The following is a 27,873-nucleotide window of genomic DNA, read 5'->3' on the forward strand; positions in this document are numbered from 1 at the left end:
ATGCGGAATTAAATTGCCTGGTAACTTTGACAGATTAGTTTACGAATAACTTTGACAGATTAATTTACTAATACTGTATGTTTTTTTTACATTTTTATTTAAAAAAAAAATAAATCTATGGACAGAAAAATATAGAAAGTCTCAGGGCGTCTTTAAGTGTGTGTGTGTGTGTGTGTGTGTGTGTGTGTGTGTGTGTGTGTGTGTGTGTGTGTGTGTGTGTGTGTGTGTGTGTGTGTGTGTGTGTGTGTGTCAATATTTTCATATATGCCTACGTCCAGGTGGCATCGGAGTACACTTCCTAGTTGGTAAAACATCCTATTGGGTTAAAGCAAAAAATTCTAACAATAAAAACCCACATCTTATTTATGTCTTAATGCAGAAGTGGTCATGTACTGTAAGACGACTAACTTGCAATCCTAAATCATTATTGCGCATCCAACTGTGACCACACAATCATTATTGTTGGCTCAACGTGTTTCTACAGGTTCTATATATATACACACACACACACACACACACACACACACACACACAGTGCAGCTGGTCTCTGCTGCTGCCACACCTGAACTCAACTGTCATAACTGCTAATGCTGTGACACCCATACACAGTGAATCCCCAGGGTGCTCCTCAGGCACATGACTGTGCATTTCCACGCTTCGTCTTCCTCTGTTAGATTTGCCGTGTACAGCCGTGAGGTCTCCTGTGGGTGCTCCCCAAACACAAATGCTCATACACGCGGTTACACACAGTTTGAATTACGCAGTGGCAAACTCTCTCTTTGTAACTTGCAGGTGTGACTTGCTCGGCTGAAGCAGACAACCATACATAGACAACCAGCTTTTTTGGGGAAAACTTCCTCACCACTGAAACATCTTTATAATCCTACTTTCTGGGTCTTTTATGTTAGAGGATTAATCTGTTTGCTTTTTGTTTTAAAATTCATTAAAAAAAATAGACAAGATCTGGAATTTGATGACCGTTAGAAGTTAGTTAAATACTGTGAATCATGGCAGTACCAGTCAGACAGTATGTGTTATTGTCTAACTTTACCTCATTGTCAGTAGTTTGCGTTGGTGCTACTTTTAATCAAGGACCTGGAATGGTTCAGATATAAAGAAGGTATGTAAAAAATGTAAAACCGGTAAAGCTAACCGGTTTAGGTCCTACAGGTGCCTGTCTGATGTAGGGAAACAACCTCGTCACCCTACTTAAAAATATAGTCTATGTTCATGTCGTCTTGAGGTCACATGATTTCCACTGTGCATGTGTGTGTGTGCCATACTTCACTGTGGCATTAGACCATGTTTGGTCCATTTGAGCAAACAGCCAGCCAAGTTACAAAAAAACTACTTTGCATTAATGTTATATCTATTTCCCCGGTTCCCACTTTTAGTATGAACACTTAACATGTGTGATGCAAAATGTCCAAATACCTCTTGTGTTCTACTGTGATCCCCATGGCCTCCCTCTTTTCCTCCTTCTCTTGGTCCCTCCCTGGCTTTCCCACTCAAGCCTAGTTTATGCTTCTGCGTCACGTCGATGCCGTACATACACCGTCGACGTGACGCCGCCGCTGAGCATTCAAAGTTCTGCGTCGAAGGACCGCGTTGCTTTGCAATTCACCGCCATGCCACCAGGGGTGTGTGGCTGCGTAGGTACGCCGTCGACCTGACACAGAAGCATAAACTACGCTTTACCACTGCCACACACACACACACACACACACACTGTAGCACTCTGTCAAATGTGCTCTCAATGGACTCTTCTCCCCCCATGAACACAAGCTCCCTCTCTCCTTTTCCGCCTCCTCGTACATCCCATCATGTGTCTGTTGTCTGTTTGTTTGGCAGGGAGTCTGGCCTCTCAGCATGCTCTCTTATCCATCAGCCGCCTCTGGCATCGCGGGCCGACCACCCTCCTTTCGCCTCCACCTGCCTCTCTATCACTGGCTGACCAGCTCTCTCTCTCTCTCTCTTTCTCTGTTTGTCATCTCCTCCCTCCTGTCTCTCTAATTCTGGCTCGTCTTGGCCTTTGTCTGTCTCGTGGGGAAGGGCGGCGTCTGTCTCACTTCTCTTCCCCGCGGTCTCATCCCTCCCTCTGCTCGTAGAGAAAGAGATGAAAAGGAGTGTCAGCGAGGGAACTGAGGTGCCGTGAAACTAGACGGCACAATGTCCCTCCCGAAGGCAGTTTTGATATCAGTGGGAGGAGCGCAGCGGCAAGGAATCAGGTTCTTAAGTGATCATTTTGCAGTAAAGTCATCCTGACCTTGATAACCACGATGTGCAATGTTATCTTGATAATTATTCTGTGCTAAAATTAAGTTCAATTGGCAGAAATAATAGAATAATTCAGTGGCTTGAGACATTACCGCATACACATTCGTAAAAGTTGTGTATATTTTTAATAGTTTGTATTCAAGCATGTTTGATTAGTGTTAAAACACAGAACACAAAAATATTAAATTATGATATAAAACTTATATGGATAGTTGAAACAATAACTTGATTAATCAATGTGGAAAGAATCAGATAATTGTTCAAGCTTTTCAAATGTGGAGCTACTTTTCTCTCCTATGTGGTAAAAGGCTGTTGGGACAAAACTAACAATCTTAAGATGAGCCACAGAACATTGCGCCGTTACTGAAACACACATCGCATTTCTGAAGGCACAAGGTTTCCACCTGACAATGCTCCTGTTTTTAAATGGGTTCAGTCTCAACTGTGCGGTCTTTAATGTAGAACAAACAGTGGAGACGAGCTGTAGGGAGTTTTAGTGTTATGGCTTTCCTGCTTTTCCATGTCTCTCCCCGCTCTTCTTTTACCTTTCCCTCTCTCCCTCCACCCCTCTCTCTCTGCTTCCTTCCCTCCCCTTGTCTCTCCTGCCAGGTTGGCTGTTGTCACCACTCAGGCGTCTCAGGAATGCCTCCAGATGTTTTCCCTTCTATGACTCAGCCACACATGCACGCACACGGACACGTTTCCTCTCGCATGCACGTGAAACGGACATCGTTTTTGAGTCCAGGTGGAAGTCTGGATCTGACCTTAACGCTCTGGGCAAACGCCGCACAGCTCTTTCTGTTTTCATGATTTTTCTACGAGGAGCAACGGGCCCCTAACTGACTCGGCTCGCACAGACCCATTTCTATCTCTTCACTTTAGAGTTGGAGGAGAAAAGAATACAGTGATGTCAAGTGTTGTACGTGCAGAGCGGCCTCTCCATGAAGTTCATCGAGGCAGATACTCCAGACCTGTCAGCGCAATTACACAGGCATCCATGTCGTCCACACACACACACACACACACACACACACACACACACACACACACACACACACACACACACACACACACACACACACACACGGTTCATTCAGGCTCCTCACCAACGGCACCAAAGGGCTCAAATCTTCCTATGCTGCTATATTCATCTCTATCTTGTGATTCATCTCTATCTTGCTTTTTAGTGCTGAATATTTCTTGTTTTAATTTTGTCATCAAACTGACTTCTGTTACTCAACCGCAAAACCATAAAGTATACAAGACTGCTGATGCACAGGCCAGCGGCATGCAGATTTATAGTGTGATAATCAGAAAAGTACAGAGGCTGACGTGTTGCTGCAAAGACTTTGATAGTTACACTTCCTGTATTGAAGATATAAATACACTTCTGTTTTTTACATTTAAAAAAAAAAAAAGCGACAGTGTATGTGTGTTACTGTCCCACAATCTGAAACATTTTGATAATTTTGCACGATTTAATTATCACAAGTGTTACAGACTCGGACATGAAAGAAATTTCTAACCTTACAACTAGAGTGACTCGTTCTCCTAACTGCTTCCTTGTGTTTGTATGTAAGTGAGCAACTCTGTGTGAAAATGTGTGTCACTCCTAGACATAATTTGCTTAGTTAACAAGCATACAAACACCAAACTACATAATGAGGATTATCACATTTTTATATTAATACTATGTTATTACAGTAATCATAATATATTAAATATCATATTCACTGTCATTTAACGCACATTCAATGAGCTGAAACCAGACGGCACTCCAGTTCTAAAAAGTGAAGCTAATGCCTTAAACTGTCACTTTTTCTAATGGCCACTAGGGCGTGACTTTTCCGGTTGATAAAAGAAGTCTGATTGTATCAAAGTTTTTATTTTTATTTTCTTTTGTGGTGTTTATTGGCTCACAGAGGTATATCTTATGAACCGGCTCGTTTGCTCTATCCTAATGGAACTGATCTTTAGAAATGTAGCCGTGTCCTAAAGCCAAGTGTTCCAGGCCGATGTGTGTTTACATTCCCACCTGGATTAATTTCAATGAGACTGTTCCTGGAAAGGTTACGTCTGTGTTTTCTCTGCCCGCTGCGCACCCGCAGTTTGTTGTGTGTACAAGCCGGAGGATGACTGACAGGCGTTGGGGCAGCCCAATCCGGGCAGGGATTGGACAGTGATTGATCGGAGTCTGGACCGCTCACTGAGCACGTCTAGAGTGCATGATGATTGACAGGTGTCCTGCAGAGCAGAGAGTCCTCCCCCTGCTGTTGAGGAAGATGAATGCCTCTGTGTGTGTTTTCTTCTCCGAGAAATAGAGCAACAGAGTCACAGTTTGTTCCTCCTCCTTTTCTTTCTCTCTTTCTTTCTTTCTTTCTTTCTTTCTTTCTTTCTTTCTTTCTTTCTTTCTTTCTTTCTTTCTTTCTTTCTTTCTTTCTTTCTTTCTTTCTTTCTTTATTCCAGGAAAGGTTCAGTGGTTATGGATATGGAGCCACTTCACCCTGTGTTTACATTCCCACATGAGGATGTTTGTCATTTAAACATCTACCTCTGTAGCTCTCTTGATGATTGATTAACCCATTGCTCTTCCACTCTAAACATTTTCAGGCTGTTGGTTTGACAGCTCAAGTTGATTTAAATGATATTAACTTATATCTTAGAGGCATCAAGGAAAAGAAAACAAAGGTTTTGCATTTGTTCTTTAAAAAGAAAGCAGCACAGTTTCTTACCATGCCGACGTGGCTGTTAATGATAATATGCAGTACAGAGGGGTCAATATACTGGCCAATATTACATTTAATAATATGACATTTATGTCTGTGGATGAGAACAAATAAATGCCAAATACACATTTGCATCTCTTGACCTTGGTTACAAACTTGAAAGCTTTGTGCTGAGTTGGATTTATTCTCAAATGTTTGAGGTCATTTAGAAACTATACAGGTTTATTTTATAGTATTCCCACCAGACAGCACAAAGACCTTTGTTTCCCAATCGTATGTGGCTATAATTCTTTTGATAATCAAATTTACAGAACCCTGTTATGTGTTATGTCTTGTGTTCATGCTTAACATTTGACATTGGTTTGATGATGATGATAATTGGACCCGGATAAGGGTCACAATCGTGGGAGCGCAGATAAACACGAGTTAAAAAAGTGTATCTGTGGTTTGTCTTAGAATTTGTTAAACTAATCCTGTCTTCTCATGTATCTGGACTCAGAACGTCAACAAGCCCTGATAGTGACTAATATGAAGTCGTTTATGTGCTTTAAAACAAAATCTATTGTATTGTTGAACTTTGGGCTGATGAATTGTAGTCGTATGGGACTGACATTTTATAAACGCAGCGCTTTTTCTTTCTTTAATTTGGGTTTTTACCGGACCATTTATACAGACCCTGCACACTCTGTGTGATGAATTTCTGTGGCGGCTTTGTTTGTGTTTGGTGCAGCGTGTGAGCAATAATCCAGGTGAGCTTTAAGCACTAACCACTCAAGGTTTGCATAACAAAACAGCAGCTTCTGAACGTGTTGGCAGATGGAGGGAAGAGATTTTGGGAGAGAGCCATTTCCCCCTTTAGGCCAGTGGGTGTGATGCACATAAAACATAGCACCGTGTTGCGCGTTTGACCCGCTGTCCTATTTCCTAGCTCAACTAAGAGTCAAGTGCAATGACAAGAGTGAGAGCGACCTGTGTATGTTGCACTTCATTCAGCCCCTTTTTTATTTTTTTTTAAGATTAATGAGTTATAATCATGTTTGCTTGTAACCAAAGCGTTGGATGCAGCTCAAAGAAGCGGGTTTCCTCCATGTGCCAAGCTGTCAAGCTCATGCCATAGGCGGTGAAAACAATGGCCGTCAGGTTGAGCCAAGCTTGTGAATAAAATGCTATTAACAATGACGGCTCCAGCTACTGTTTATAGAGCCCAGGGTCATTCTTGAGTTCAGTGTTTTTTTTCCTGCCAAAACCAATTGTTCTGCATGTTTGTTTGTTTTGTTTGTTCTTGGTGCAAGTCAGTAATTGTGGTACCGAGCGGAGTAAAGGCCGGAGACAGAGCGGTTGATGCAGGGCAGACTTTGAGGTGGTTGAAATTGCTAAAGGGGTTAAAGGTCAAACACTGCCTGTTGCTGCCCTCATTCTATTGGGTGTGTTTGTGGATGTATTTGCGAGGGGATCAGGTTACCTTGTCCCAGTCTTTCTTCCTCTCAAACGTATATTGTGCACAGCTGAAACAATTTGACAATTAAAGGTGCCTGTGTTTACTTCCACGTCTGCTCTTCTTCCCTGTCTTCTTTTACTGCATTGCTTTGTTTCTGAACGCAGTGCCGCCACCGGCTGTCAATCATCTTAATACGTAAAGCCGTCGTCATGTTTACGTCACGTGTAAGCAGGGGGGCAAAACACAGGAAAAACTGGAGGCAAGCACAAATCACCTGAGAGCAGTAGGATAAAGTTACACATCCAACATGTCCTCTTGCTTTTTTGTTGGGATCCAGATAGATGTTGCTACGTTTGCATTCACTCTAGTGAGCTGCGATATCAGCATAGTTTCAGAGAATTGGAAATTCATGAAGAGGATTTTTTTTGTGGAAATGAAGCAGCCCTAGGTATAGGGTGCTTTTCATTATGTATTTTTCTTAAATTTCTTCTTGATGCTGTTGATTATGTGAATAGTATAGAAAAAATATTTTGCACTCGGTGCACCTAAAGAAAAAGATTCAAAATGTATAAAAGAATCGGCAAGGGGCCACTTTTCTCTCATTCATGGGCTATTTTGCTGAACACTTGACAGGCACTGTTGTCTGTATGTTGTAGTCTCAGACATAGGCTGCTGTTCTTTGCCCCATTTCTCTCGCCCTGCTTTCTTTCTCTGCTTATTTGTTCGTCTCAACCCTGTAAACCCCCTCCGCTGTGCCTCGTCAGTCTCTCTCCTCCCTCTCTTCCTGTCCCCGTGCCGTTTTCTCTTTGCTTGCCTTGTGTCTCTTTTTTTTTTTTTTCATCCCAACAGACTTAACTGTTGATACCCTTTTGGGAAATGGGGTTTTGAATTTAACAGTGATTTTCTTTTTTTTAATGCCTTTTGATCAGGGTCATGGTGTTTACACACATAAAGGCCCGTGTTAAGCCAACCTTTCCTTTTCAAGAAAACAGTCAAATTTTTGGTTTGTTTCTTTATTTCCCCTCTGCCTTGTCTGATTTCAACCTTACTCTCTCTCTCCCCGCCTTTCTGCCATGCTGTCAGTCGGTTTGACGAGAATAGGAAATTATATTTATTTTTAGCGAAATAACCAAAAGTGGCCCATGTGTCAGTGGAAGACATTGACAGGACATGATGTGCGTGCGTGTGTGTGTGCGTATGTGTGTGTTTTGTGAGAGAATACAGATAACTTCAGCCCCTTCTTTTGTCATGTTACATTTGTTAACCTGACACAGGTGCGCGTGCATGTTTTCCTCTGCATCATATGGCTTGTTGGCCTGTTTCTTACATATCTTAATGATAGGTTGAAGTTAAAGGGGAATTCCACTGATTTTACACGGCACAGTCTGTATGCACGTCATGGGTAGTGCTCCCGCTTATGTGGAAAATAATAAGGCTTTTGTGTGAGGTCGGGTAATTTGCCTCAAGTAATGTCAGTATTCACATGGAATTCAAATGTCGCAAAGTCGCAGCGCTGCCCGTATGATTATAGTTATGATACGTCATGCAAGTATTTCACATTTTTAGTGATGTTCACTTTTTAAGGCCTAATGTGTACAGGTATTTTTGGTTTTAGTAATTGTGTCCATGCTGAACAAATGTCAGGCTAACTTTTCCTCTATAAATATTAGAAATAACCTGATCAGTACCTGTCCTTGGCAGCTTTCAGGTAGCTTATATTAGGGGCGAAGTAACCTACAGGTCGATTTTAAGTAGGTTTATCACTTACTGCGATCATAATATGTTTGCATCTGAAACAGGGTCTATATATATATATATATATATATATATATATATATATATATATATATATATATATATATATATATATATATATATATATATATATATATATATATATATATACCAAAAATGTAGCGTTTATGAATTTCTCAGGAAATATGAATGACATGATTTATGTTTATGGAAGGTCATCAAAACAACACTTGCCCATCATCAAGACTTCTCATTGGTGACTGTAAAAGGGGCCTCTGTCCATCCTGTCTCTTTGTAGTACAGAGGGGACGTCACCAATCGTCTCATTTTTATGATTTGTCGCTGTAAAAATGAATTTCTTCTTCCTCCGCTATTGTTGTCTGGGGCTTTGAGCACTTCCAGAGTTAGCTTGTCCTTCCTTCTCTAATGGTAGAACCAAAGTGTCTAGTCACAGTGACAATGGCTTTTTCACCTTCTCCGATTCAACAGCCCACATTAAAGTGATACTTTGGAGTGAGTGTACTGGAGTTGCGAGAGTACAGAGATCGCACCCTCTATAACAACACAAGCTTCAGTCAGAAAAGGAGCTGAGCTGTGTGGCCTCACTCCCCAAGAGAGATGTCCTCATGTTTTTCTGGAATGTGAGTTTTTTTTTTTTGTTGGTGTGTGTTTATCAGTGTGCACATTCATTAAAGTGAATATCTGTCCTCTTCCTATTTTTGTCCATGTCATGCACGCTTGCATGACGATGTCACTTCATGACCTCTGTGTGGACACTATCTCTGCACTGCATGGTCATTATCACTCAGTAGGAAGACTCCAGGCGTTGTCCTCACAATGGAGGACACGCTAACACTCCCACACACAAAATTGCACTTTACCCATGCTCTGTCTTGTCCCTCTCCGTCCAGCCCAAGGCTCCCCTACGCTGCTTAAGCAGTCCGATTGAATTAGCCTCGCTCGGTGCTGTTATCTACTGAATTAGCCCGTCATGAGCTTCGGTTGAGTCAGTCCTGCCCGTTGGCTGTCTGTCGCCCGTCGTTGTAGAGCTACACACCGGGTCAACAACTAAAAGATGAAGTCGAGTCTTATTGTATCAACTTTTCTCTGTTTTTCATTGCTAAGCTCAGTTCAGTGAAATGGAGTCAGGCTAAGAGTTGTGCGTCTTTTGTGTATGCATGTCCTGCGCTACATGCACAAAACCCATCCCGTCTTTATCGGCTGCTGTTAACACATCTTTAATACATATTGTGTTGAGAGTGGCAGGAGACGAGTTCCCGCCAACTGAACACATGACACATCCTGAAGGGTGATTGTGGCGAGACTTTGGACCAGTTATCTTGTTCTTTCTCTCTGGTGTACAGCAGCAATTAGCAATCCTAATGTCACCATGCTAGCATGCTCACAATTGGAATGCTAGCGTGCTGTTGCACAGCAGGTCTTTTTGTTACTGTTCAACATGTTGCCAACATGCTGTTGCTAAGCATGTCTAAAGTTCACCATTTTAGGGTACTGTGTTAATATGCTAATTTTAGCACTAAACAAAGCACACCTGAGGCTGATGATTAAGCAAAGTGGTGAACCAATTTTAATTGTTACATTTTAACATAGATAAATAAAAAAAGCCCAGATCATCCAAACACCCAAAATAAGTTTGACCTGCCTAATCAAATAAAAAGTAAATTGAACATGTGTTGTATACATCTGAGAATGGTAAATGTATCTTCTTAGGAAATACTTGACTGAATTCTTACTCTGCGAGGGGTTACTGTGCCTAAAGTCAGAAGGATGATGTGGATGAGAGGGCATAAGCGAAGCAAAAAAACACAAACAACATCACTCCACTTCAGTTACACAATCAGTTCACCATCCGACACACATTCACTTGGCAGTGAGGCTGTAGCGCAGCAGAAAACACAACAATCCACAGTTACACCAAAACACTCCGACCTCTTTTAAGCAACAGCAGCTACTCCCAATGTGACCTATGCTGTAAGTGTAAGCAAACATTTCATCACAGTGTGGATTATATGTGTAGGCACACCCAACACATGGAGGGGCTGGATGGAGACGGAGCGGAGTTAAAAAGTCAAAATGACGTCTTGAGGAAAGCCAGTGCCGCACGGTTATGTACCTATGGTTATTATTTTTTGGCAGTTTTGCATTTTTAACTGTCTGCTGACATTTTGAACATTTTCATTCAGAGATCGACGATTTGTCAAACTTTTGGTGATATTAAGTATTTGGTTTTTATTTTAATTTCTTTTTTGGGGGGCGGGTGAGGCTTAAAAGTATCTTAAATCAAAAAGGTAAGGTTAAGTTTGAAATACCAGATTGTATTAATGAAATGGAAAAGCATATGGTGACGCATAATATTTGTTTAGTCTGCCAGACTTTGTCTAAATCATATTTAGTTGTAGAACTCTAATGTAATAATGAGTATTGGTGTCCGCTTGCTTATAGTCAGTAAACTGCGTGGGTCTGCTCGCTCTATCTTTTCAGATTACAGGAAGTAAAACTCCTCGTCTCCAGTCGGTGTCACCTTTCTTTTCTTATCTGGGCTCACACAGATCTACTGAGGAGTCGAGAAGCATGAGTCATTTTTTTGTGGAAAGACGGACAAACAACATAATGACCTCAAAATTACTGACAAAATTGGTCCCCTCTTTGTACACTCAAATTCCTCTCCTGTGACGAGAAAACAGTCATATTTTCCACTGACCTGGACTATTTACCCAAAGCTCAAAAGTTGTCAGTGGTCAAACTGTAAAGGCAAGATTAAAGAAATTTAAATAAAAGTTTACCTCCTAATAAAGACTTTGGGTGGAAATTAGTAGGGGTCTGTTGTGAAAGGTATGCCATTGATGGCTTCCTGTTTTTGGTCAGCTCTGGTGACGTCACTGACCATTCCTTCATCCTCTACCACTGCTGGATGTATAAAGAGAGCTGGGCACAGCGGCCACTGGCCACTCGTATTACTGTGACCCAAAAAGAGGTTTTCCTATGCACTTGCTGGCCCTTATGAAAAGAAGCGTCTGTAAAAATGTCAACAGGACACTTCCAACTGAATGATGTGCACGATGTCATCGATCAGAAAAAAAGGCTTATTTGCTGTAAGAGCAGTTTTTATTGAAGGCAATGAAAGACATTTTTTAATCTTATCATCCACTTATAAGAAGTGGATGAAAAGAAGTAATATTGAAAAGATTTATTCTAATACATCCATGTTTGGGCAGCCATCAGACAAGCTGCCAAATTTATTGCTTTTGCCCTCAGACATTATCCCTTATCAACTGTGTGTATTTGTGTGTAGACAGTGCATGTGTGTGTCACCTGGGAATAAAAACTATACTGTATGGAGAAAATAAAACCTTTTGGGCAAGATGGACATGGTGAAGACCCTTCACATTGTGCAATTCTTTTGGTTGTCAGAGATGACAGTTGACAACTGTCAATCAATCCAAAACTGTGTTTGATCGCACTGCCTGTGTCAAGTCCTCTGGACGCCAAAAGACTGCATGTGTCAATATCTGAATTAGTTTGGACCACTTATAACAATGTGGCCGGTTGGTTCGGAGATGTGGGTCGCAACAGCAACCAATGCAGCATAAAATGAGGCATAGTAATACACTGGTTAGGACAAGTGCAAAATCCCGAGCACCATTTCAATATACGTTTGTATTCTAAGCTTGTTTCTGTTCTAAACTCTTAAGCTTCAATGCCCTGGGAAGACACATCTATAGCTCCTAATTATGTCATGTTTGATCTAATGTGCATATAGGGGAACAAAGCCTTTGTCTTAAGAATAAGTCTTTCTCCCTTCCCCGTTAATGGGTTGCAGTTAGACGTCGTAAGGACATTAATTGGGTCATAAATGTCTGCCAAAAGATGACTGAGTCTGTCTCGCCAAGCTGACTTCACAACGCTTCCAAACGTCTCCTCCAGAGGGAAAACACTGCACTGTTATTTGCTTTCAGCTAGATCTGGTTTGAAAGTGTCTGTCTGTCTCAGAGTGGATGTAAGATGCTAAATGCTGCGTAATTGTGATATAACAATATGCTCGTTTTGCACGTTTAGAGGATGAAGTTGGAGGCCAGCTTTAGGGGGCTAACTCCACCCACTGCTGTTTTCAAATGAGGTTGTGACTTTATCCCTCCGTCTTCATATAGGGGAAGGGGAATCACCATTGTGGCTGTGGAGCCCAAAGGGAAACAAGAGGTCAAGCAGGCAGCAGAAATGCGTCCCAATCGTACTCTCTGGCTTTAATCCAATACTTAGAAAACGCATCCTTCCCATGTTTCCCCTCGCTGGTCTCACTTGGTTCAACAACATGATCTCAAGTCACTTCAAGCCCGCACTGATTAATCAGTGTACACTGGACAAAGACTTGGTACACGGGAGAAGCTTTCTGCCGTAGATCCAGGGCTGGTTCAGGATGTGTCCTTGATATTTGAAAGTTTCTGTCCCCGTTCTCTCTGCGTCTCACTCTCCACTGACAGCAACAAAATCGCAGAGGAAACAGGAAAGGCCTGAGCAGCTTGGTGTTGGGACGGATATCCTCTTTCGGAGGCGTTCCCCCTCCTCCCTCACTTAACTCTCCCTCTCTTTATCTCTTTTTATCGGGTTTTTTCTCTCCGCCCCCCAAACCCATTTTGCTCTCGGTGTGGCATTAGCTGTTTGGCTGAGCACAGGAGCGTACAAAAGATTTCTGTTCCTCTGTAGCGTTTTTTGGGGTCATCATATCTGAGTGAACCATGTGTTGGCATGGCGACGAGGAGGATGAGGACGGCTCAGAGGTGAAGTGCAGTCGCCTTGTTTGTTTGTTTGATTTGTGTGTTCCTGTAATAGTGATTAGTTTTGATTAACGTCGTCTCTCGCCTGCCGTGGTCCTGATAGTGTGTGTGGCTTGTTAAGAAGGGATTTTTGAAAAGACACAGGAAGTGAGCACTGTGTGTGTGTGTGTGTGTGTGTGTGTGTGTGTGTGTGTGTGTGTGTGTGTGTGTGTGTGTGTGTGTGTGTGTGTTAATTAAAGTTTAGATATTCATGATGGAATTTCTCACCTACAGAGAAGGAGAAAAGACAATGGACAGCACAGGTCATGGGATAGATTTGTTATGCACTTTGATGTTTGTGTACAGTTGTTAGTGTTAGTATGTTTTTATTTTTTGCCAATTTGTCAAGGAGACTGTATTACAAATGACATTTGTAATTGTGTTCCTGAACCTTAAAGCTCTACTTTAAAGCAGCTAGGAGGTTTGTTTTGTAATATTATAAACACTGGCTGAATCAGATTTTTGTCATTCCTTTCTGCTCCTTCTGCTTCCGTTTCTAGCCTTTTCATTTTCTACCCAACTTTGCCCTTTCCCCCACTCCTCCATCACTATCCTCTCTCCTTCTCTATCTCTTTCCTTCCATTACCGCCTTATCCTGCTCACCATCTCCTCCTCGTCACCTCCTCTCACCACGCTGACTATGTGGTTCAGATTCAGCATTGTAAAGATTTTAGTTTAGCTCATAATCACATCGCCTAACTTCTTTATCCTTTTTTCCCTTTCCCTGTTCACCTGTCCAGAGTGATCCAGGTGGGCTGTCGGTTCTGGAGCAGCTCGGCCTGGACCAGAACTCGGATTTCTCCGATTCCAGCGTGCAGCAGCTTCTTGACGAGCATCGTGAAAAGATCCGCAGAGAGATTCGTAAAGAGCTGAAAATCAAGGAGGGAGCCGAGAACCTGAGGAGGGCGACTACTGACAAGAGGAACTCACAGCAGGTTAGCCACAGTTACCCTCAGATCCTCCCAAAGCGTTCGAACTCCAGGTTGCAATCCAAAGATCTCCAGCTTTTCTTTGCTTGTTGTTTCGGTCACATGTCTTAAGTGATAACAGATGATCTGAAAGAAAGAAAAGACAAAACATCAGGAATAAAGCAGGAATAACATGTGCATGGAAGCGCTCAGATTTTTAAAGTCATTGAATTTTACATCAATGTGACTGCAGGAAACCAGTTTAATGACTGGAACAGCGGCTGGTGAGTCATTCACATACCAGTTCCTAGTACCGTTGCACCAGCTCTGCCTGTTGCTAAAAGTGAGCTTTGATATTCAAGCAGGTGGAGAGCCTGATGCGTTGTTCACAGGCAATTGCAGGTATTAAAGAAGGGATGTTTCTTTGAAGGAGGTAAAAACTTCTCCAGCAACGTGTGTTCATCAAACCCTGTTAGGTCAAAGCCGCAGTTCACACATATATTGAAGGACAAATGTCTTGTGGAGCTGGTTCAAAGTCAAAAGTCTGCTCTCTCGCCTCCCTCATGTTTTATGTTTTCCCGTATGCACATGCCTGCAGGTGGAAAGCCAGTTGCGTTCTTCCAACCGCAAGCTGGAAAACCTGCATGATCAGCTGCAAGAACTGGACGCTCACATTGTGGTGAAGGGCGGAGAGGAGAATAAAGGTATGTGTGTGAAAAACGGTCAAATCCACCTCGTCATTTAGTTGCTTTTGTCTCTGATATCACCAAGAAAGTTTCCCTTTAGGAAGCGGCACATCGCATGACATTCCCCAGAGAGTATTTTCACTTTAAAGCGCACCATGTAAACCTTCTGTGTTGAGTGCGTGCGTGCGCGTGTACGACAAATAAATGATAACGTCTTTCCCTTCCCCACATAGATGAGTGTCCTCAGTCTCCCGGGGCAGAGAGTCGTACATCAGCCAACAAGGACCGCATTGCTGCCCTGGAGAGACAGCTCAACATCGAGCTCAAAGTCAAACAGGGAGTTGAAAACATGATCCCCATCTACTCTAATGGATCCACCAAGGTACAGGACACATGACAAAATTCATATGCACACATTCACACACCTGAACACAGCTCAACAGGATCTATGTACTAGAGGGAAGGCACCATTGTCAACAGAAGTGGATTAATGCAAACGCACATTAATGTTACCAGCTGGCTGATTTGTGTGTGCACGCGTGCGTTCCTCATTCACAACCTTTAGCAATCAGCTGACTCGGACGATCTTTAAATGCGTAGGACCCTTAGACACACAAAACCCCTCCCCTCCTGAACACACCTCACCCCTTGATTCTTTCAAAAGATCCCCTCCCCCTCTTTTATGCAGCATTTGATTCACCTTGGTATTTGACCTTGCTATACCTCCATTTCCCTTTCTGTTTCACTGCTATAAAATACAAATGTAACAGTCAATTCAATCAACGGAAAGATTAGGGATTCCACTCTGTTGCTCAAGGTTTTCTAGTATTATGGTATTTACCTCCTTGCTTGCCGCCATGTGATTTGCTCCCGGTCTCGTGTCTCCTTCAATCAGGATAAGAAGATGCTGCAGACGGCCCAACAGATGCAGCAGGACAGTAAGACCAAAATCGACATTATCCGAATGCAAATCCGCAAGGCTGTGCAGGCCACCGAGCACAATGACGACACACAGGGTGAGTTTGATCGGTGGGCTAAATGAGCGTATACAGGTTACAATGTAGTAATGCTATACACACTTCTGACACCCTCCCAAAGTCTAATATATCAATGAAGTTTAAATGGTAAATGGACCTGTACTTTTCTAGTCTTCCGACCACTCGAAGCGCTTTAATACTACATGACATCACCCACCCATTCACACACTGATGGGAGGAGCCACCATGCAAGGAGCCACATCAGTATCATTAACCATTCAAAAAATGAAAGACGATCCGGCTCACCACTGAGCCACAGTCAACATTTGGTTGCACTGTGAAAGCCGAGGTAAACCTGTCAAAATCCTACAGTACTGTATACTTTGCAGTCAACCATGGAGGAACAAAAACAATATGTGCGAATGATTATGTCCAACATGCAGTAATTATTCCTCGCCATACGGCGTTTACCGTGTGGTTAATGACGGTGGTCAGCTGGCTCTGACGGGACGTCTTTCTGTCGGCCATGAGCAGCAGCTCCAGACAGCAGACACACAGCAGCATAAAAGGATCAATAATAGAGCCGGCTCAGTGTTTACTCCCCGCCTCAGTTTTGTGGGGAAGAAGATGAAGAGGATGGTTCGGACTGATAAAGAGGTGTGGGTGTGCATGTGCGTGCGCGGACAAATATGTGAGTGAGTTATACAAAGCCTGTGAAATGGCCCACCTGGCGCATTACCGTAATCAATCAAATTCACACACTGAATCATTTAAAAGAAAAGGAAAAAAAGAAAAAATCTAACCCACCAACAAAAGGGCCGGCAGATGAAAAGTCTCTTTCACACACAAACGCCTGCTCACACACTCCCAGTCCAGTATTATTGTGAGCACAAACGGTGCCTGGTCAGGTGCTCGCGTGTGTTTAAACGTGCTATTGTGCGCTTCAAGGTGCAATCGCAAGAAGAAATGCGATGTCCTGTTCGCTGTCCCTTCTGTTTGTCGCACACTCGCACTGTGCACAGCAATCGATGTCCTTTCTGTGCAGGTGGATGAGTTTCTGTAGGGCGGCGAGCGCTGTGGACCATTATGGCACCTTTTGTTGGGAAAATGGGCTGATTGATTACTATCACCAGAGGTGGATGGTATGATAAAATGCAGCCGAGGGAGCAGGGCGGAGGGGGTAGAAGTGAAATAGAGATTTTAAGGATTGTCTATTCCATTTGGTCATGACCATTTGAGGCAGCCGATTAGCTAATGAGAAAGTAGGCTTTTGAGTGAAAGAAGATAATGGCCCTTTGGAAGGATGGTTACTTTAATGGGTTGTACTTTAGCTCCTGGTGTCCACTAAGTGGAAAACTGACTGTTTTACTCATTTGAAGTTCCTTCCACTGCTCTACCACGATGCAGACAGTTTAATACTCCACCGAGTCTATATACTGCATATATGTGGGGGGAGGGGAAATCTGGTAAAGCCCCTTAGATAGAGCCATGTTTTGAAGTCGGTTCGGTCCGAAAATTACAAGTTTGAACCTTTTTTGTTCATAGTCGAGAATCCTCTGCTGGAGAAGTGCAATGCTGAATCTGTAGAGGACTTGTTTTTAATTAACTTTGTTTTTACAAAACCTTCAACTCTATTAAATACAGTTTCTGTAGAGTGTGTGCCTCTATACATTTTCTCTGCAGGTTTTTTTTTCTTTTCACATTAACCTCAATATAACTCCCTGTACGAACTTCAACATCTGAATTATTTTTTTATTTTTTTTACTTAAGTGCCGGTGTCACACATAGTGCCTGGATCATTCTCTTTCTTTCTCCTTTAAATCATCCACCGTCACACAGGGGTTGTGTGTATAGTGTACACAGACAGTCTCCAGGCACCACACCCGGTGGAGGGGTCATCTAGCAGGGTCTGGACTCCAGGCAGAACACCTTATTAGGAGATAAAAGCATCCACATCCATCTCCTCCCCTGCCTCCCCCTTTTCCCTCTCTTTCTTCTCCCGTCGCATGCAGCGCTTTGAGCAACTTACAAGTAAAAAATAAAAGGGTTTTATTTTTGAATCACTCATGTCCTTTTGTCCGTCCCCTTCACTTACCTGGCATTACAAAGTAAAATGCATGTACATTTTTGAATGCTACTGATCCTATTATCTACTTTATCTTGCACCTTCTCTTATTTCTGTGTGCTCCATTGTATTTGTAGCCCACTGTGAAGGGCCGCTGTGTGCCATTAAGCTAAACCACTTTGCTGTAATTGTGCTTCAAGGGTGTCACTTCTGAGGCTGATCCCAATGTCTGTTCTCCCAAGTAAGGGAGCTAAAGTATGTTTTTTCCTCTTTTTGACTGATGGCGTTGCACCTTATTTTTTCGGCTCTGATCTGGCTGCTGTTTTGTGTTTTCCATTCAGAGGGTGAAATAGCCAATTGTCAGTGTTTTATCAGCAGCATTTGGCATACTTCAATTTATGTTTCTTCCCCTAAAGCTTATAAAGATGTCTTTATTTATTAAACCATTGGACAAGATGGCATGTGTTTTTCTGTTAATTGTGTCACATGATCAGATAAGTGGCTTCTTCACAACAATTTTAATGTTATGTTAAATACATGTTGATAATAATGTTAAATACAATTTCTTCTGACCTTTAAAGCATGCAACAGCTTGTTGTCAAGGATGAAATATCTTTCTTGTTACCACAAATTATTGCTACTTCTAATTAAAGAGTTTTGAAATGGATAGTGCACAATACAATACCTATGATAATACAATTTAATTAAATATACAACAATTTTTGATCTTCGTCTTACCTAACTTAATAACAATATAATTTATTTTAAATCTTGAATCTCAGAAAATAGGAAATGAAAATGAAGTCATTTTTTTCTATTGCTCTGCATGCTTTTAGAGATGGGCTTGACAAAGCCATTTGTAAAGAACTAAAGTTAATGTTTACTGGAAAACAGTGAGAGGCCACTCGCCTCCTCCGGGCACTGTTGATGTTTTCTTTGTCTGACTCTTGTGTAATGCATGACATGCATTGCGGCATTAACCCAACTTTGTATGCCCAGGGAAGTTCCCTGTGACACACTCTGCCAAAACAAAAGTCTGTTGTCTCAGAGTGCACCTGCCAACATATGAACTATAGTGTCATATTTGCAGGTGCGTTAATGCTTGTGTGGCCTCATTGTATAAAATCCTCCACTTACAAATGGAATCTGTCCGTCCCAACACTGCAGGTAACCAGGACGTCTGTGGGATGGAGCTGCGTATTGAAGAGCTGAGGCATCACTTCAGAGTGGAACACGCTGTTGCTGAGGGGGCCAAAAATGTGCTGAGGCTCCTGGGGGCCAACAAAGTCCAGGACAAGAAAGCCCTCTCTGAGGTTCGACTGGGCACACACACCCTGAAAACACTTCTTCTCCAGCGTCGTACTTTTCTGTGTTACAGCACATTTTAAGGTTTCTTTCAAGGTTCCAACATTGACAGAAGATACTAAAAGCAATTTTGTTGAGATAGTTCACTAAACAGACCCCTTTCTAATCTTTAACATCAACTGCAGTTGACTAACTCAAAACAATCGTACATTATTTACCATGTGTCTGCACTGGTGTGAGAAGGGTTTTGAAACCCTTTATGCACACATACCCCAGGTCTTCAGCTATGAATCATGGTGCAACAAACTAACATTACAAATTTTAAATGCGAAGGCTATAAAGCAAAGGTGAAGCTGTAATTCTTTTGTAGTATATTTTAGAATAGAGCCACTTTACACATTGTGATAATATGACAGGGGGGATTTGATTGTGAGGGTTGTGAGGTAATAATTTATGTAACGCCACCTAGCGTGTTTAATGTCGCTCTTTGTTGATGCTCTGTAGGCGCAGTCTCGTCTGAGCGAGGCGTCGCAGCGCCTGGACCTGCTGAGGAACTCTCTGGACCATCGTCTGGCTGAGCTGCCCGAGGACCACCCGAAGGCCAGTATCATCAAAGAGGAGCTAGTCCAGGCCTCCTCCCCGATCTTCAGCTCTCGCCATGGCGCCCCTTACCACCACAACCAGTACAGCACGCTCAACAAACCCTCACCTCTCACTGGTAATTACCACGAACGACAATGTCAAGCGAGCTCGCGCCACGAGAGTGACTTATTTAAGACAGGGGTGTTGACATGCTTATACTGTTAGCATGTCAACACCTGTTAACCCTGTTCAACTAAATCAGGTGGGGCGATGAGGTTTTCTATCTAAATGAAGAGAACATTTTAAATTAAGACCTTTTCAACAACAGAAAAATGAATTTGTCGACTTTTACTTGGTTTCAAAATCCTGGATTGCCGTGTAAATCTTCTGGTTATGATAGAATATGGGTAATACTACACAGTGCTACTACAAAGACATGTGTTTGAGATTAACAACACAACCAGTACATTGTAGTGACAAAACTCTGCAGTAGTAAGCACAGCTCATTAAAACCTCTAAGGGTTGATACAGTGCAAAGGAACATTTAGCGAGAAAAAACACATTTACCCCATTGATTGGTTTTATACATCTTTCACACATATCAGTAGAAGAAGAGTCATTGTGCGTGTAGAAAGACGTTAAGTTACCTCAACTGAAGGCAATGCATTCATTTAGCAAAAGGTATGAAGGAAAAAACTATTTTTCTGTCTTGAATTTACACAAATGTATTTATGTGGCCTCTGGGTGTTTTTTGGCTTTTTTGTCGGTTGTACCTGAATGGTCCTCCTCTGTCTCCAGGTACCTTACAGGTGCAGGTGCTGGGCTGCGTGGGGTTGTTGGATGTGGTCCCAGGTCGCAATAAAGGCACAGCTGTCATGCTGCCCTGCTACAGCCCCGGAGACACCCGGTCCTTTATGAGAGGCAGCAAGGGACTCTACGGCCGAAGCGGCTCGGTCAGCGGGAAGACACCCAGCAAGACAGACGAGCTCTCGTGTAAGTGGATGTATGACAGCGTGTGAGGGCTTTCTTTTGTCTTCGTCACAAATAATGTAAAACAAACTGTCAGCACAATGTAGCAAATCTATAATAAATTACTGTCAAGGTCACTTTAGGTCGGGGAGGTTAGGTACTGTGGGTCAGTGCTCGCACATAATGGTGCAGCAACATCAGCAAATTGAGCAGAATTGCTTCAACAGCCTGAGCAGACCATTGACAGCCAACTTTTTGTCCTGCACTTTCCCCGAGGAAATTAATGACGATCATTAATCAATACTTAAATGGTATTTTTGCAGCGTAAGCATACGGTAGCTATCATGTTTTGTTTTTTTAGTGGTCAGGGCTGAAGTGCCAGGTTCTGAATAGGAATGTAACGTGCTGTGTATGTGTGTGCGCAGCTGAGGTGAGTGCTGTGCTGAAGCTGGATAACAGTGTGGTTGGCCAGACACCCTGGAAGACTGTGGGAGAGCAGGCTTGGGATCTGACCTTTACTGTGGAGCTGGAAAGGGTCAGCATACACACACACACACACACACACACACACAAACACACGCAACCCATAAACGCATTGAGTGCATTTAATCATCCATTTAGTAAAACTGCTGCTGCTGTTGCCACCTTTTGGGTGCCGTTTGTGTACGTTTCAGTCGAGGGAGATGGAGATTGCAGTGTACTGGAAGGACTACCGCTCGTTGTGTGCTCTGAAGTACCTTAAGCTGGAGGAGTTCCTGGACAACCAGAAACACAGAGTTCAGCTGGAGCTGGAGCCTCAGGGCCTGCTGCTGGCTGAGGTACACAATTACGCACTCATGCACACACTCACCTTGACAAAAACTGGAACAAAGAAATGGGAACATGGAGCGAGACACAAAGGTGGATGGACATAAATGTCTTTGTATACATGACACCTGTCTATACACACGCTATAAATAGACGCAAAGATATTCAAATATGGCCATCTACACCTGTCCACACACACAGCTGCCACATGCACCTGTGCTGAAAAACACTACTTTGATATACTTGAAAGGTTCAATCAACTGAGTGTGATGTCTGAAAATAAAATGTGTAGTTTCTAGGCTTCATGCGTTTGTGTGTGTGATATACAGGTGACCTTCTTCAACCCGGTCATTGATAGAGTTCCTCGTCTCCGGAGGCAGAAGAAAGTCTTTTCTAAGCAACAAGGTGAGAGAAAATATGCTGATTTTGGGAATAATAACACTACTTTTTACACCACAGTCTTTGTGCAGTTCACATAGTTGTCCTTTTGAAATTGACAAACAGCAGTTCATCTTAATGAGAAAATGAACATTACCAAAAGGAGACAAATTCTTTTGTTCCTCTGGGCTATTTTCTTTTAGACCACAACACCATCTAGTGGTGAAGGAATCATCTTGTTTCTTCATGATGATGACAACTTTATTTATAAAGCGCTCACAGAAACAAAGATAGGAAGCCCTTTGCTGAAACGAGATGTGAAGCAGAGATATTAAAAACCACAGGAAGGAGAAATTACTCTGAGAAACAATTAATCTAAAACTTGGACACTGATGTGAAGGACTATTTGCTCTCTTTATAGAGGTCAAGGAGGATTTGGAATGTTATTTAATTTAATAAGTGTATTCCTGAGTATTGTGAAGTCCCTTGGGAATTTTACAATTCTACCTTTTTAAGATTTCTAGTATCTGAAAAACAATGAATACACAATCAAGGAAGGAAAATCAGATTCATTGAATCTTTTTGACAAATTGTATTGTTTTCACATACAAGGAATTAAAACATATTAAGAAAAAATAAAAATAGCCGACTGCAAAAGGCCAGTAATAGAAATATAGAAATCCATTTTACAATATAATCCCATAATAATGTTTTTAATGGGAAATGTGCAAACGTTCACAAAATGAGGAGAATAAATGCAATGTACAGAGATAATAGTCCAAACGATGTTCATGTACCGCTCAGAGACTGCTGTTAAAATGTTTAGGTGAAAGAAAGATTGGAGTCCGGGAAAATAAATGGTAAAAGTAATCGGCGCGATTTAAACACTTCACCTGAATTTCCTCAAAGAAAGTGCCACGATCTGCCGGGCCAGACGTCACTGACTGCAGTGTGTCTGTTCGCGTGTTTCCAGGGAAAGCCTTCCTTCGAGCTCGTCAGATGAATGTGGACATTGGAACGTGGGTGAGGCTGCTTCGAAACGCCATTCCCACTGTCAACAACTCAGGAACCTACAGTCCCAACTCACACAGCCTAACACTCAACGCCGGGTGAGACAATCTCTCTCTCTCACACACACACACACCTGCGTTTGATAGCCATCATCAAACGCCGCATTCCTCGAACCTTTTTCCTTCTGTTCCCTGGAAAAGTACAAAGCATGTGAGGCTTTCTTTGACCCCTCGTCTAACTACCCTCTTGTGCTTGTCCCTTTCCATTTTTGTCGGTGTGCATCGTTGTGTCGGTCTGTTTGCGTCTGTGTGAAATAATTTTTCAGAGAGGTCTCGGTGGAGAAGTTGAGTTTGGACAACGAGTCTCCGATAAGAGGCGATTACAAGAAAGATGCGGACGGACACACCCCGGTGAGACAGACAAAGGGAGAGGGGGTGTGTGTGTGTGTGTGTGTGTGTGTGTGTGTGTGTGTGTGTGTGTGTGTGTGTGTGTGTGTGTGTGTGTGTGTGTGTGTGTGTGTGTGTGTGTGTGTGTGTGTGTGTGTGTGTGTGTGTGTGTGTGTGTGTGTGTGTGTGTGTGTGTGTGGGGTCGGGGTCTATTGTAGTAAAACCTCTCTGTTGGGTTTGGGATGAAGGGAATTTCTTTATTGAACACGTAATTAAAGCTCCAAGTCACGATCCACAAAACCGGTTCTGCATTAAACGCGAAGATAAATCAATGCACGGACCTCTGTCACTTCAATCAATAAATAGTGTAATGATACATAATCTAATTACAATTTAGGTGAAGTTGGGATTTTTATTTTCAAATTGGCGAGATGCCTGGACCTAAAGTCATATAAGAAAACTGCTCTAATGAGTTTGAAGAAATCGTTAGATGCTCTCCAAAACGGCTGTTCACTTGAGCAGTTTCATAATGGTGTGTTCATGTCAGAGTTATTATAAGTTAACTTGTAAATTGCGCTCATGCCCACATATGTGTTGCGAATGCGACTTGGCATTTCCAACGTGGCGCTCATCAGTACATAAGTGGCTCAGAACACAACACGGCTGCTTGCGTGTCTCGTCCGTCATGAAACCCCCATCATGCCTCTTGACTTCCATTATCTCGCTGTCTGTCTTTTTCCTTCGTGTCCCTTCCCTCGCATGTCCCTCCTCAGGACCGACTGCCCGTCATCGAGCCCTTCTCCCCCCCAGACCTCACCCCTGAGTGCCCTGTCCGAACCCCATCTGTTGGCAGGTACACACATGCACATAAACAATGTATCTTTGTGCTTTTATTTTTTGTATCTTATCCACATCATATGTCTACATTTTACTATAATTACTATCACTGTGCCTTTTTAGTCTGATATTGTGTGTTTATATCCTTGTCTGTATAGGTTGTTTTTCACTTTACACATTTTGACATGTCATGTACTCTGAGCTGTTTATGACTTGTAATCTTGTTGTCTGTATTTTGATATTTACCCTGAATGTTCCTACTGACTGTGTGTCTGTCTCTTCAGTAAGCAGAGGAAAGGTCCTCTGTCCCTCCAGGACTTCCGGCTGATTGCTGTGTTGGGCAGGGGACACTTTGGGAAGGTACAGTTTGACAAATAGCCTGTTTTTAATTATGTTTTTAATTTTGAACTTAATACACAAAGTGACTGAGAAAAGGTTTACCACACAGATCAGTTACAACCCAAAGAAGAAAGAAATAAGGGAGCTTATTTAATTGAATGAGCACAAATCTATGCACTTCTTGAACAAGCAGCAGAACGGGGTGGTTTTGGGCGGGCACTGTACTAAGTGATTTGATCATACCGCCACAACCAGTAAACAGTCAAACAATTTGCAAAAAGCCTTTTTGGATGCTTTTCACCGCAACCCCTCATAAATTTGCATATCGACAAGCCCGTAGTTCACTTTGTACGGGTCGTGCACGTTTTGAAACGGACTTGAGTTGCTGCATGTGTTTGTCTTCAGGTGTTGTTGTCGGAGTACAAGAAGACGGGCACGATGTTTGCTATTAAAGCACTGAAGAAAGGAGATATTGTTGCTCGGGATGAGGTGGAAAGGTGTGTGTGTGTGTGTATGTGTGTGTGTTTCTGACTTTGTGATTGGTTGCTGTATTTTTTTGCCTGGATCTCTTGAATCACCATCATTACAGTTATTCCGCACGTCTCATTAACTCAAAATAAAAACTCAAAATTTTTCTCTCCAATCTTTCTACTTTACTCCCCATCATCCTTTGTTTTGCTCTGCATTTTATTTTGCCTCTGCATCCTCGTCCTCCTCCTCCTTCCTGCAGTCTGATGTGCGAGAAGCGCATCTTTGAGGTCGTGAACCTGTCGCACCATCCCTTCCTGGTCAACCTGTTTGCGTGCTTCCAGACTCCGGAGCATGTGTGTTTTGTTATGGAGTACACGGCAGGAGGCGACCTGATGATGCACATCCACACGGACGTCTTCACCGAGCCGAGAGCCGTGTACGTAACATCTGCATACGAGTGTGTTTGAGAAAGAGAAAATGCTAAATGGAGCCTTAATGACTGTGATAAGTGGGTCTGTAAACACACTTTGCCTATCCTGTAAAGCTCCGATAGCTTACACAAAAAGTACACAAAGTGTTTTTAACCAAAAGAAAATTGAAAAGGGCATTTGATAATGAAATGATCTTAAGCATTTTGTACCATTTCTCATTAGTGAGGGATCTTTTTGTGGCCAGTATAATCAATCAGAAATCTAAAGCTGTGTCAATGCACATGTGGGCATGCAAGTGTTGTTCCATTTTGTACTCGTTATGGAGTTAACATTTGATTCCTTTTTATTGCAGGTTAGTAATAATGTTTCTTTGGTTTGACTTTAGGTTTTATGCGGCCTGCGTAGTTCTTGGACTTCAGTTCCTCCACGACCACAAGATTGTGTACAGGTTAGTGCAGCAAATCTGTTCAGCCCATTGGAGAAGCTAGCTATACATTAGCATGCTAATGTTAGCGGTTTGCTCAAAGCACTATTGTGCCTCGGTCTCAGTGTCGCAGCCAGCATGACTTTACCGAACTCTTTTTAAATTAAACTATACTCTCCGCTGTGCTGGTGAAATACTGCAAAGACTCACAAACGCTCGTCTACATCTTTAATGTTCTTTCTCTTTCAGAGACCTCAAGCTTGACAACCTGCTGCTAGACACCGACGGTTATGTTAAGATCGCTGACTTTGGATTGTGTAAAGAAGGTGGAGATGATGTTTCTGACAGATGGGCTCATTTAAAAAAAAAAAAAAGTCATGATAATTTTAAAAGCCACAAACTGTTCCTTGTTTCTGCCTCGTGTCTGCAGGTATGGGCTTTGGGGACCGGACCAGTACCTTCTGTGGGACTCCAGAGTTCTTGGCCCCAGAGGTCCTAACGGATACATCCTACACCCGGGCAGTAGACTGGTGGGGCCTGGGGGTCCTCATCTATGAAATGTTGGTGGGAGAGGTGAGATCAAGTACACACTCGCGTCCACAAAGTTCTGACACTTTCTACGGGGTGACGGCTGAAGGAAGCTTTGTCTGAGCTCACATTTCAAACTGGTTAGTTTACGGGGTTTAGAATTTAATTCAGTATCACGTTATCGCAGTGTGTCGTTCAGATCTGACATGGGGAACTTTTAGCGTTGTCATACCAGTGTCTTCATGTGGTTCCTATTACTGTAAACCTGTGATCCTTACCTTATGGCCGAGTGGCTTGTCGACCGTTTTCTGATTCACCATAAAAAAAATTGGTTTAAAATTAATTCTTTTGTACTTTTTAATGTAAATATGGTGCCAAAGAGCCTAAAAGGTTTCAAATAGTGTGAAAGAGCTTGTTTAATCAAAAGAAAGTGCACGGGCGGGATTCTCCAAAGCCTCCTACTGGTTTTATGAATCGTTCCGACATTTAAGTAACTGGTATTTCAACCTTTTTGAAGATGTAACCAAATAATTTACACTTGAATGCAGTTGCAGCTGTTAGTTTATACAGTAGAATATCTGATCGTGTCAATCATGTGCCAAGTTAATTTAGCTAAGTCAGTTAATGAATATAAAGAATTTCATGTATATTCCTACGCTCCTTTTTACAAAAAGCTGGATGTTTACAATCAATAACATGTTGACTCGGGTGTGTGTGTGTGTTAGTCTCCATTCCCAGGAGATGATGAAGAGGAGGTGTTTGACAGCATTGTGAATGATGAAGTCCGCTATCCACGCTTCCTGTCCACTGAGGCTATCGGCATCATGAGGAGGGTAAGAATACTCACACATCAATACCCAAAGACACAATGTCTCCTCCTCTTGCTAAATTCATCACCCATGAACACTGCGTACACATGAAATACTTATACTACTACTAATAATAATTATGATTATTAATAATATTAATATTTATCAATGCGTGTGTGTGTTTTTATGAGCAGCTGTTAAGGAGGAACCCAGAGAGAAGACTGGGATCTGGTGAAAAGGATGCAGAAGAAGTGAAAAAGCAACCATTTTTCAGAGTAAGTACACTTTTTTGTGCTTGTTTTGTATATGTACGTGTGGGGAGGAGTAAGTGTGGTGTGGATGAGGTGAAAGACTGTGTTTACCGAGCTTTAGCCCTGCAGATTCTCATTATTTCTCCATCTCTTTATCCGTCTGCCTCCAGAATGTGGACTGGGAGGCGTTGCTGCAAAGAAAAGCGCCCCCTCCCTTCGTCCCCTCGATTGTCGGCAAGGAAGACGTCAGCAACTTTGACGAGGAGTTTACCACCGAAGCGCCGGCGCTCACGCCACCCCGTGAGCCCCGTGTGCTCTCCCGCAAAGACCAGGACAGCTTCCGGGACTTTGACTACGTCTCTGACCTCTGCTAGTGGGCTGGGGGCTCACGGACCCGAGAGGGGAACGTTCCACTTTTGAAAGGCCTCGCGGCGGTTTTCATCGATGTTCTCAACCGAATGTCTGCTGACTGTGTGTCTGCCGTCGATTTTACACTGTGAATGAATGCAGAGAAACCGGAGGCAGTCGGTCTCTGGAGGCAGGGAGGGTGTGTGTGTGTGTGTGTGTGTGTGTGTGTTTGTTTGTTTGTTTTTGTGTGTCTGTGGGGTTTTAAAGATGGAGGACTGTGAAAATAAAAGCACGGACAGATAGCCGATGGAGTTAATTGTTGGACAAACGAAA

General features: G+C 42.6%; 1 protein-coding gene across 3 annotated transcripts in view; it reads left to right on the forward strand.

Moving 5' to 3' along the window:
* The window catches only part of pkn1a (protein kinase N1a), a 39,441-nt gene extending 11,568 nt beyond the window's left edge, over window positions 1-27,873 (forward strand). For 2 of the 3 annotated variants that reach the window (XM_068592387.1, XM_068592388.1), the window contains 22 exons: window positions 13,769-13,963; window positions 14,535-14,640; window positions 14,856-15,004; window positions 15,518-15,638; window positions 18,832-18,977; window positions 19,474-19,687; window positions 20,350-20,544; window positions 20,946-21,055; window positions 21,195-21,338; window positions 21,657-21,732; window positions 22,679-22,814; window positions 23,042-23,126; window positions 23,876-23,955; window positions 24,224-24,299; window positions 24,684-24,775; window positions 25,009-25,185; window positions 25,566-25,628; window positions 25,854-25,930; window positions 26,035-26,177; window positions 26,858-26,965; window positions 27,136-27,216; window positions 27,363-27,873. In XM_068592387.1, coding sequence (XP_068448488.1) covers window positions 13,769-13,963; window positions 14,535-14,640; window positions 14,856-15,004; window positions 15,518-15,638; window positions 18,832-18,977; window positions 19,474-19,687; window positions 20,350-20,544; window positions 20,946-21,055; window positions 21,195-21,338; window positions 21,657-21,732; window positions 22,679-22,814; window positions 23,042-23,126; window positions 23,876-23,955; window positions 24,224-24,299; window positions 24,684-24,775; window positions 25,009-25,185; window positions 25,566-25,628; window positions 25,854-25,930; window positions 26,035-26,177; window positions 26,858-26,965; window positions 27,136-27,216; window positions 27,363-27,566 — 2,778 coding nt within the window. In that variant the 3' untranslated portion in view covers window positions 27,567-27,873. Of the gene's footprint in view, window positions 1-12,906; window positions 12,993-13,768; window positions 13,964-14,534; window positions 14,641-14,855; window positions 15,005-15,517; window positions 15,639-18,831; window positions 18,978-19,473; window positions 19,688-20,349; window positions 20,545-20,945; window positions 21,056-21,194; window positions 21,339-21,656; window positions 21,733-22,678; window positions 22,815-23,041; window positions 23,127-23,875; window positions 23,956-24,223; window positions 24,300-24,683; window positions 24,776-25,008; window positions 25,186-25,565; window positions 25,629-25,853; window positions 25,931-26,034; window positions 26,178-26,857; window positions 26,966-27,135; window positions 27,217-27,362 lie in introns of those variants that run through there. The other variant, XM_068592386.1, reaches the window with a different exon arrangement.

This window comes from Clinocottus analis, unplaced genomic scaffold (assembly GCF_023055335.1).
Source record: "Clinocottus analis isolate CAN_PGR_092001 unplaced genomic scaffold, fCliAna1.0.p SCAF_27, whole genome shotgun sequence".
Lineage (NCBI taxonomy): Eukaryota > Metazoa > Chordata > Actinopteri > Perciformes > Cottidae > Clinocottus > Clinocottus analis.